At 41.7% G+C, this 12,169-nt stretch overlaps 1 protein-coding gene across 1 annotated transcript in view; it reads right to left on the reverse strand.

Moving 5' to 3' along the window:
• The window catches only part of LOC123728738 (dedicator of cytokinesis protein 11-like), a 145,341-nt gene that overhangs the window by 60,153 nt on the left and 73,019 nt on the right, over nt 1-12,169 (reverse strand). Inside the window, 4 exon segments of the mRNA XM_045701398.2 lie at nt 3,005-3,118; nt 5,049-5,231; nt 5,454-5,591; nt 6,118-6,233. Coding sequence (XP_045557354.2) covers nt 3,005-3,118; nt 5,049-5,231; nt 5,454-5,591; nt 6,118-6,233 — 551 coding nt within the window.

The raw sequence follows: 12,169 nt of genomic DNA on the forward strand, positions 1-12,169 counted from the left end.
TACCCCATAATGACAAAGAGAGAACAAGTTTTTGTCAATGTTCTGCAAATGTATTAAAATTAAAAACAGAAATAGCTTATTCACATAAGTTCAGACCCTTTGCTATGACACTCAAAATTGAGCTCAGGTTCATCCTTTATACATTGATCATCAGATGTTTCTATAACTTGATTGGAGTCCACCTGTGGTAAATTCAAATGGTTGGACATAATATGGAAAGCCACACACCTGTCTATATAAGGTCCCACAGTTGACAGTGCATGTCAGTGCAAAAACCAAGCCATGAGGTCAAAGGAATGGTCTGTAGAGCTCCAAGACAGGATTGTGTCGAGGAACAGATCTGGGGAACGGTAGCAAAACATTTCTGCAGCATTGAAGGTCCTCAAGAACATAGTGGCCAGCATCATTCTTAAATGGAAGAAGTTTGGAACTGCCAAGACTCTTCTGAGAGCTGGCCGCCCGGCCAAACTGAGCAATCTGGGGAGAAAGGCCTTGGTCAGGGAGGTGACCAGGAACCCGATGGTCACTCTGACAGAGCTCCAGAGTTCCACTGTAGAGATGGGAGAACCTTCCAGAAGGACAACCATCTCTGCAGCACTCAACCAACCAGGCCTTTATGGTAGAGAGGCCAGGTGGAAGCCATTCCTCAGTAAAAGGCACATGATAGCCCGCTTGAAGTTTGCCAAATGGCACCTAAAAGACTCTCAGACCATGAGAAACAAGATTCTCTGGTCTGATGAAACCAAGATTGAACTATTTGGCCTGAAATCCAAGCATCACGTATGGAGGAAACCTGTCACCATCCCTACGGTGAAGCATGGTGGTGGCAGCATCATGTTGTGGGAATGTTTTTCAGCGGCAGGGACCGGGAGACTAGTCAGGATCGAGGGAAAGATGAACAGAGCAAAGTACAGAGAGATCCTTGATGAAAACCTGCTCCAGATCGCTCAGGACGTCAGATTTGGTCGAAGGCCAACGAAGGACAATGACCCTAAGCACACAGCCAAGACAAGGCAGGAGTGGCTTTGGGACAAGTCTTTGAATATCCTTGAGTAGCCCAGCCAGAGCCCGGACTTGAACCCATTCGAACATCTCTGGAGAGACCTGAAAATAGCTGTGCAGCGATGCTCCCCAGCCAACCTGACAGAGCTTTAGAGGGTCTGCATAGAAGAATGGGAGAAACTCCCCAAATGTAACGTAACAAAATATGGAAAAAGTAAAGGGGTCTGAATACTTTCTGAATGCACTGCATGTCCCTTTGACACTCTTGTTAAACTCATTACAGCAGGACTGTTAAAATCAAAGTATATTGGTCATGTACACAGATTTCCAATGTTATCGCAGGTGCGTTTCTAGCTTCAACAGTGCAGTAATGATACCTAGCAATACAAATCAATACGCACATAATCCAAAAAGTAAAAAGAAAGAAATTAAGAAATACCAGAACGAGCAATGTCAGAGTCCGGAATATATATATATATATATATATATATATATATATATATATATATATATAAAAATAATGGTTTCGATAGACATTATAGATAGTATATGAATAGAAAAGGTGTGTGTGTACAGCAGTAGTTATATAGGATGAGCCATGACTAGAATAAAGTATATAGATATAAAGTGGTTAAAACAGTATGGTTAAACATTATTAAAGTGACCACTGTTCAACGACTATGTACTGTACATAGGGCAAAGCAGTCTCTAAGGTGCAGAATAGAGTACCAGGTGGTAGTCGGCTAGTAACAGTGACTAAAGTTCAGGGTAGGGTACTGGGTGGAGGCCGGCTAGCGGTGACTGTTTAACAGTCTGATAGAAGCTGTTTGTCAGTCTCTCAGTTCCAGCTTTAATGCACCTGTACTGTCTTGCTCCTTCTAGATGGTAAGGGGGTGAACAGGGTGTGGCTCGGGTGGCTGAGGACCTTGATGATCTTCTTGGCCTTCCTGTGACATCGGGTGCTGTAGATGTCCTGGAGGGCAGGCAGTGTGCCCCCGGTGATGCGTTGGGCTGACCACCTCTGGAGAGCCCTGCGGTTGCGGACGGTGCAATTGCTGTACCAGGCGGTGATACAGCCTGTCAGGATGCTCTCAATGGTGCATCTGTAGAAGTTTGTGAGGGTCTTAGGGGCCAAGCCGAATTTCTTCAGCGTCCTGAGGTTGAAGAGGTCCTGTTGCACCCTCTTCACCACACTGTCTGAGTGACGGGACCATTCCAGGTCGTCAGTGATGTGCACGTCGAGGAACTTGAAGCTTTAGACCCTCTCCGCTGCAGCTCTGTTAATGTGGATGGGAGCGTTCTCTGTCTGCTGTCTCCTGTAGTCCACGATCAGCTCCTTCTTTTTGTTGAAGTTGACAGAGAGGTTATTTTGCACAAGGAGGGGTTCAGACCCAGGGCCGTGAGCTTAGTGATGAGCTTGGAGGGCACTATTTTGTTGAAAGCTGAGCTGGAGTCGATGAATAGCATTCTTACATAGGTATTTCACTTGTCCAGGTGGGATAGGGTAGTGTGCAATGCAATGGCGATTGCGTCGTCCAACAGACTGGGATATGGAGAGATTGTGGTGGTTTCTGTACTCTACCCTAGGTTAGCTACACAGCTGCTTTGTCACTGTTGGAGAACTAGTTGTTATTTTATGATGATGATGGAGATGTCTACCGGGTGAACAACAGACCCGAGGGGATGAAATAACCAGTTAACTTAGGTGTATGAAGGGCATAAAGCAAACCTCTGCTTACAGGGGGTTCTACACAGACCCAAAAGGGTTCTAGCTAAAAGTAAAAAGGATTCTCCTATGGGGACAGCCGGAGAACGCTTTTGTAATTCCTTTTTCTAAGAGTGGAGGGTTACTTTGGTTTTGTCACTGTTGTCAAGTTGTTGACGATGGAGACTTAAGACAGTGTTAGTCTTACAAGATAAAGCCTAGCAATTACGTAACCCTGGGAGCTAATTCATAACCACCTACAGCAAATATACATTACAAGCTTTTCCTAACGGTTACCTTCATGGCTTTGTCGCTGTTGGCAAAGTTGTTGATGATGGAGAGGGACTCCTGGAAGCGGGAGCTACCGGTCAGTGCCACATCTGAGATCAGCTGGCTCACTGCGATGATGATCTACACCAGCCCACATAAAAAAAGACTACAGTTTACTATAGAATACTACAGTACTTTCTATTGAATTATGTAGTAAACTGAAGTATACTTTAGAATACTATACTACACACTGTAGTATCCCTCGATCATGTGTAGTATACTGTAGAATATTATAGTAAATACTACAGTATTATCCACAAAAAAACACTGTAGTAAACACTACAGTAATGTCCGCAAAAACACCACAGTCCGCAAAAACACTACACTTTTATAACTAAATACTAAAGTGTTTAAGTTGCATATTCCCTGCCCATTCCCCTCCCCCATATCCCAATTTGTGCCACACATTGTGCCAAATATTGTTTTTCCCTACAGGTTATAGAAAAGAGCAGAAGCTCTGAACTATCCATTCAGAACCCAGTCCTACCTACAGGTTATGGAAAATGTTCTCTTTTCTCCAGTAGGTTCCCTCAAGGAGAAAGCCTCCACTTCAATGTCAAAGATAATACAACAAAAAAACTATAGTAAATACTTTAGTAATGTCTGCAAAAAAAACAACAGTAAATACTACAGTATACTACAATCCTCAAAAACACTACATTAATTACTTTAGTATATAATACAGTTATTTTTCCACAGTATTTATACTCTAGTTAAGTGTAAATGCTACAGTATACTACAGTAAAGTCTGCAGAAACACTACAGTGAATACTATAGTATTTATACCATAGTATACTAAAGTTTCGGAACGATAACAGTATCTCGTTATTAGTCTCATGTCAAGGAAACAACACACCAAGTATATTTAACTTCTTTAGGAAAACAGCCCTAATATTGGAAACAAACATCATTATGTCGTCATCTAGAGTCACATTTATTTATTTTCCAAGCTATAGCACACAATATTTTACATACAGCAGGTTTTTAAAGGACCAAAGAGTTTGGTCTGCTTTGAGTTTTCATTTTTGCCATGGAAACAATATTTCAATACTGGTATGGTCACAGCCCTAGTATACTAGTATTTTTTTAATGTGGGAGAAGGTAGAAAGAGAGATGAAGGGGGAACTGATGTTAACACAACACACCCCTGGCCTGGGGTGGTCCAGCGTTCTAGGCTGCTGCCTCTGAATCACAATGAAATTGATCAAATCCAACATCTGCACTTGCACACTCTATTTGCTCCTTCCTTTCTCACTGTCCTGTCCAATAAAACTACAAAAGGAGTGGGACTGTTCCAATCCTAAATAAAACAAACACACACACACACACACACACACGCACACGCACACGCACACGCACACAGCGCTCTGGCTGAGTTATGAGATGGAAATTGGAGCCCATTTTCATCACGGATAATTTAATTATTGAATATGTCCCTTGACGGCTTATGGAAGTATTGAGAATGGTTTCTAACAGGATTGTTAGAGGAAGTTGGGAATCTAAACAGCCGGTCTGTATTTCAACTTTCATTCACATTCTTTGGCCAGATGATCAAAGCAATGTCAGTGCTGTGATGTTAAATCTGCTTGGACATCAAATGAGTTTCCAACTGGTTCATAGCCATTCTTTGTGAGTGTTCATTGTTTTATTAAATATATTTGTGTGAGGGGAGTTTGTGCATGCTAAATTGATGAGACCGCACAGAGAGGACTCATGGGTTGGGTATAGTGCTACTTTGACATAACATGAAGTGCTTTGAAACTTGTTGTTCATAGGCACACCAGTGATGGACTGCTGATGATGCAATAACAGAATCAGTATTGCATTGCGCAGTTAAATAAACAATCAGTGACAGCTGGCAGTTCCTTGCCGTTCAGGGGGATGTTGTATATGACCTGTAGGTGAGTGCATAGGAAGGTTATCCTCTTGGTGTATTAATTTATGTATTCATCTATCCAACCCAACCATCCACCCACCCACCCGCCCACCCATCCATGTTACAATAGCTGACCTGCAGGTGAGTGCGTAGGAAGGTCTTCCTCTTGGTGTAATCATAGTTGTTCCTCATCAGCAGGTAGAGTAGAGCGGAGGCCTCGGCCCGCAGCAGACCCATCTTAGACACACAGCACTTCAGAACCTCATTGCACAGAGCCGCACACAGAGTCACACGGCCCTTAAACAACGCCACCGGGAACTGACAACAACAAAATCCCCATATGTAAATATACAGTGTTCAACAACGTAATGTAAAACATTGAAACAAATAATTAATCAGAACACTGTGATAAAGTATTAATAATCCATAATAAATATGACCGCACTTTGATAAATAATGCCCTCGTGGATATTAAACTCTAAATTAATGAGTAATTTTGTTCCTATTTTTCCAACGCAAAATTATATTTCTTAGTCCCACCTTGTTAATGAAAGACCTGAGGGAGGCAAAGACGTGTTTGAGGGCAGCCTCTGATTGGCCAACCTTCAGGAAGTTGAGATAAACATCAAACACTTTCCTCATCAGGGGGTTGTGGCCATCACTGTCCAGCAGCTGGTTCTGAGGACAATCAGTCACATACCTGATCAGTTAACCAATGCAGAAATCCATATATTTTTCAATTACAAACCATTTTTTAAATCAATGTGTTAAAACCCAATTGACCAAACAATTATTGAAGTTCCAATTGAGTAGTGGTGTAAAGGAGTTATGTAAAAATAATTGAAAGTACTACTTAAGAAGTTCTTTGGGGGAATCTGTACTTTAATCTTTATATTTTTGACAACTTTTACTACACTACATTACTAAGGAAAATAATATACTTTTTACCCCATACATTTTCCCTGACACTCAAAAGTACTTGTTACATTTCGAATGCTTAGCAGGACAGGACAATTAGTAGTTTTCTATGATGGTATTTTTTACTTTAATTGGGTACTTTTTCCACCACTGCAATTGAGACAGTGAAACAAACTGGTTAATTCCTTTAATTCTGTGTCTTCATACAACATTGAACTAGTCCATCACTAGGGCATGGAACAGGGAAAAACGTAGCTAGACCCATAGTAAAAGGTCTAGTACTAACCTTGAAGCACTGAATGAAGAGTGATAGGATGTCCAGTACGCTGAGACAGGCCTCTGTAGCGATACTACCCTCTAACAGAGCCTGGTGATGGACCTCTGCCTCTGACGGACCAGCCCCTGGACCACACACACCAGGCAGTAGAGAGAGAGAGTCAGAGGACATATACGGACCATGTACCACAGTGGAATATTGTGATGGCTCAGTATTGATATGGGGACAGTGGATTGTATTTCATCAGAGTAGCACCTACATGGCTATGGTTACTGTACACAGGGAGCCCAATTCTGACTTTTTTCCACAAAATTGTTTATCATTTTACTACACCTACAGAAAGTATTTACAACACTTGACTTTTTCCACATTTTGTTGTGTTACAGCCTGAATTTAAAATAGATCAAATTTAGATTGTGTCACTGATTTAGAAACAATACCCCTATAACGTCAAAGTGTAATTATGTATTTAATTTAATTTTGAATTTTTTTTACAAATTAATAAAACATGTAAGTCAAATGTCTTGAGTCAATAAGTATTCAACCCCTTTGCCATGACAAGCCTAAATAACTTAATGAGTAAAAATGTACTTAACAAGTCAGATAATACGTTTTATGGAGTGTTTAACATGATTTTTGAATGACTGCCCTGTCTCTATACCCCACACAATTATCTGAAAGGTCCAGTAGTCGAGAAGGGAATTTCAAGCATAGATTCAACGACAAAGTCCAATGCCTTGCAAAGAAGGGCACCTATTGGTCGATGGGTAAAAATACGCTCTGTTGGGTTGATGATTATACTTTATAGCTGATGGTTTTCATTCTCTCAAGTTTTTTTCTCCGTCATACAGTAGGCTAACCTATAACTGTCACTTATCAAGTGAGTTATATTGATGTCCTATTTGCACACCACTAAGTTAACTATGTAATGAACAAGACTACTATTAATAACATTATTCTGACCCTCTTAAATCTCGTTCAGGACGTGCCTGGTGCAGTTCTACTATGTTGGAAAGAGGAACATTATATCAAAGTTTATTTGTCACGTGCGCCGAATACAACAGGTGTACAGTCGTGGTCAAAAGTTTTGAGAATGACACAAAAATCAATTTTCAAAGTCTGCTGCCTCAGTTTGTATGATGGCAATTTGCATATACTCCAGAATGTTATGAAGAGTGATCAGATGAATTGCAATTAATTGCAAAGTCCCTCTTTGCCATGCAAATGAACAGAATCCACAAAAAACATTTCCACTGCATTTCAGCCCTGCCACAAAAGGACCAGCTGACATCATGTCAGTGATTCTCTCGTTAACACAGGTGTGAGTGTTGACGAGGACAAGGCTGGAGATCACGCTGTCATGCTGATTGAGTTCGTATAACAGACTGGAAGCTTCAAAAGGAGGGTGGTGCTTAGAATCATTGTTCTTCCTCTGTCAACCATGGTTACCTGCAAGGAAACACGTGCCGTCATCATTGTTTTGCACAAAAAGGGCTTCACAGGCAAGGATATTGCTGCCAGTAAGATTGCACCTAAATCAACTATTTATCGGATCATCAAGAACTTCAAGGAGAGTGGTTCAATTGTTGTGAAGAAGGCTTCAGGGTGCCCAAGAAAGTCCAGCAAGCGCCAGGACCGTCTCCTAAAGTCGATTCAGCTGCGGGATCGGGGCAACACCAGTACAGAGCTTGCTCAGGAATGGCAGCAGACAGATGTGAGTGCATCTGCACGCACAGCGAGGCGAAGATTTTTGGAGGATGGCTTGGTGTCAAGAGGGGCAGCAAGAAGCCACTTCTCTCCAGGAAAAACATCAGGGACAGACTGATTTTCTGCAAAAGGTACAGGGATTGTACTGCTGAGGACTGGGGTAAAGTCATTTTCTCTGATGAATCCCCTTTCCGATTGTTTGCGGCATCCGGAAAAAAGCTTGTCCGGAGAAGACAAGGTGAGCACTACCATCAGTCCTGTGTCATGCCAACAGTAAAGCATCCTGAGACCATTCATGTGTGGGGTTGCTTCTCAGCCAAGGGAGTGTGCTCACTCACAATTTTGCCAAAGAACACAGAATGGTACCAATACATCCTCCGAGAGCAACTTCTCCCAACCATCCAGGAACAGTTTGTTGACTAACAATGCCTTTTCCAGCATGATGGAGCACCTTGCCATAAGGCAAAAGTGATAACTAAGTGGCTCGGGGAACAAAACATCGATATTTTGGGTCCATGGCCAGGAAACTCCCCAGACCTTAATCCCATTGAGAACTTGCGGTCAATCCTCAAGAGGCGGGTGGACAAACAAAAACCCACAAATTCTGACAAACTCCAAGCATTGATTATGCAAGAATGGGCTGCCATCAGTCAGGATGTGGCCCAGAAGTTAATTGACAGCATGCCAGGGTGGATTACAGAGGTCTTGAAAAAGAAGGGTCAACACTGCAAATATTGACTCTTTGCATCAACTTCAAGTAATTGTCAATAAAAGCCTTTGACACTTATGAAATGCTTGTAATTATACTTCAGTATTCCATAGTAGCATCTGACAAAAATATCTAAAGACACTGAAGCAGCAAACTTTGTGGAAATTAATATTTGTGTCATTCTCAAAACTTTTGGCCACGACTGTAGACCTTACAGGGAGAGGTAAGATGATGTTGGGATTCTGTACTGCACTAATAGGTAGGGCTATTTATTCTGTCCTGAACAGGTACATGTGTCTCTGTGTATTTGTAGGAATCAGCATGCTTGGATGTCCAAGCTAAGGTTCCACGTCCCCCACCCATCTTGAGACTTGGTTGTCTAAGCTAGTTATTCCTTTTTCTTTTTTGCTCCTTGCTAATAAATGTCATTGTGATTTTTTATGCTATACTTGACTTGAGTGACGTGATCTTCCTGTCCAGTCTTGCGCCCCCTTGGGCTCGTGCGTGTTGTCTCAGGGTAGTAAATTGATGGTCTGTTGATATCCCTCTAGTGGTGTGGGATTGTGCTTCGTCAAAGTGGGTGGAGTTATATCCTGCCTGTCGGACAGGGCCACAGTGTCCCCCGACCCACTGTCTCAGCCTCCAGTATCTATGCTGCAATAGTTTATGTGCCGGGGAGCTAAGGTCAGTCTGTCTTATCTGGTGTCCTGTGTGAACTTAAGTATGCTCCCTCTAATTCTTCCATCTCTTTCGCTCGCTCTCTCTGAGGACCTGAGACCATGGCCAATGGTGATTTAAAACAGATACAGAGTTTAATGGCTGTGATAGGAGAAAACTGAGGATGAGGCAAACAGCAATGTAGTTACTCCACAATAATAACCTAAATGACAAAGTGAAAAGTTGGATGCCTGTACATGGGAAAATTTTACAAAACATGCATCCTGTTTGCAATAACGCACTAAAGTAATACTGCAAAAAAATGTGGCAAAGCAATTCACTTTTTGTCCTGAAAAACAAAGCATTAGTGATATGTTTGGGGCAACTACAATACATCACTGAGTACAACACATTTTCAAGCATGGTGGTGGCTGCACCATGTTATGTTATGCTTGTCATCGGCAAGGACTAGGGAGTTTTCAGGAAAAAAACAAAGTAAGCACATGCAAAGTCCTAGAGGAAAACCTGGTTCAGGTTGCTATCCAACAGACGCTGGGAGACAAATTCACCTTTCAGCAGGACAATAGCCTAAAACTCAAGGCCAAATATGCATTGGAGTTACTTACCAAGACGACATTGAATGTTCCTTAATGGCCAAGTTACAGTTCGACTTAAAATCGACTTAAATCTATGGCAAAACTTGAAAATGGCTGTCGAGCAATTATCAACTTGATAGAGCATGAATAATTTTTAAAAGGATAAATGGGAAAATATTGTATAATCCAGGTTTGCAAAGCTTTTATAGACTTACCCAGAAAGACTCACAGCTGTAATCACTGCCAAAGTTGTTTAACATGTATTTACCCAAGGGGTTGAATTCTTATCTAATCAAAATATACTTAATATTTTTTTGTTATTTTTCATCTATTTTGACAGAGTATTTTGTGTAGATCGTTGACAGAAAAATTACAATTAAATCCATTTTCATCATGCAACTAAACATGGTAAAAGTCAAGGGGTGTGAATAGTTTGACACAGTACCCCATAAAGACAAAGCAAACAGTTTGTTTTAAAACATTTTGCAAATCTATTCTAAATAAAAAACTGAAACATCAAATTTGCAAATGTATTCAGACCCTTTACTGAGTACTTTGTTGAAACACCTTTGGCAGCAATTACAGCCTCAAGTCTTCTTGGGTATGACGCTACAAGCTTGGCACACCTGTATTTGGGGAGTTTCTCCCATTGTTCTCTGCAGATCTTCTCAAGCTCTGTCAGGGTGGATGGGGAGCGTCACTGCACAGCTATTTTCAGGTCTCTCCAGAGATGTTCGATCGGTTCAAGTTCGGGCTCTGGCTGGGCCACTCAAGTACATTCAGAGACTGGTCCTGAAGCCACTCCTGCGTTGTCTTGGCTGTGTGCTTAGGTTCATAGTCCTGTTGGAAGGTGAACCTTCGCCGCAGTCTGAGGTCCTGAGTGCTCTGGAGCAGGTTTTCATCAAGGAACTCTCTGTACTTTGCTCTGTTCATCTTTCCCTTGATCCTGACTAGTTTCCCAGTCCCTTCCTCTGAAAAACATCCCCACAGCATGATACTGCCAGACATGACACTTGGTATTCAGGCCAAAGAGTTCAATCTTGGTTTCATCAGACCAGAGAATATTGTTTCTCATGGTCTGAGAGTCCTTTAAGTGCCTTTTGGCAAAGTCCAAGCGGGCTGTCATGTCCCTTTTACTGAGGAGTAGCTTCCGTATGGCCACTCTACCACATAGGCCTGATTGGTGGAGTGCTGCAGACATGGTTGTCCATCTGTACGGTTCTCCCATCTCCACAGAGGACCTCTGGAGCTCTGTCAGAGTGACCATCGGGTTCTTGGTCACTGCCCTTCTCCCTGATTGTTCAGTTTGGCCAAGCGGCCAGCTCTAGGAAGAGTCTTGGTGGTTCCAAACGTCTTCCATTTAAGAATGATGGAGGCCACTGTGTTCTTGGGTACCTTCAATGCTGCAGGATCTTATTGGTACCCTTCCCCAGGTCTGTGCCTTCGACACAATCCTGTCTCAGAGCTCCACGGACAATTCCTTCGACCTCATGGCTTGGTTCTTGCTCTGACATGCAATGTCAACTGTGGGACCGTATATAGACAGGTGTGTGCCTTTCCAAATCATGTCCAATCAATTTAATTTACGACAGGTGGACTCCAATCAAGTTGTATAAACATCAAGGTTGATCAATGGAAACAGAAAGCACCAGAGCTCAATTTCAAGTCTCATAGCAAAGGGTCTGAATATTTAAGCAAATAAGGTATTTCTGTTTTTTATTTGGAATACATTTGAAAACATTTGTAAAAACCTGTTTTCCCTTTGTCATTATGGGGGATTGTGTGTAGATTGAGGAGGATTTTTATTTATTTATTTAATCCATTCTAGAATAAGGCTGTAACGTAACAAAATGAGGAAAAAGTTAAAGGGTGTGAATACTTTCCGAATGCACTGTATTCAAGGTATAACAGTATATGTGTGACAGAGGGAAGTGGGAAGGGATAGCAACATGTTCATATACAGTTAAAGTCGGAAGTTTACATACACTTAGGTTGAACTCATTAAAACTTGTTTTTCAACCACTCCACAAATTTCTTGTTAACAAACTAGTTTTGGCAAGTCAGTTTATGACATCTACTTTGTGAATGACACAAGTTTTCCAACAATTGTTTACAGACAGATTATTTCACTTATAATTCACTGAATCACAATTCCAGTGGGTCAGAAGTTTACATACACTAAGTTGACTGTGCCTTTAAACAGCTTGGAAAATTCCAGAAAATTGTGTCATGGCTTTAAAAGCTTCTGATAGCTTCTGATAAATGATGTCAGTCAGAAGCTTAAGTCAATTGGAGGTGTACCTGTGGATGTACTTCAAGGCCTACCTTCAGTGCCTCTTTGCTTGCCATCATGGGAAAATCAAAAGACATTAGCCAAGACCTCAGAAACAAA

Source organism: Salmo salar, chromosome 18, assembly GCF_965601325.2.
Source record: "Salmo salar chromosome 18, fSalSal1, whole genome shotgun sequence".
In the NCBI taxonomy this organism is placed as follows: domain Eukaryota; kingdom Metazoa; phylum Chordata; class Actinopteri; order Salmoniformes; family Salmonidae; genus Salmo; species Salmo salar.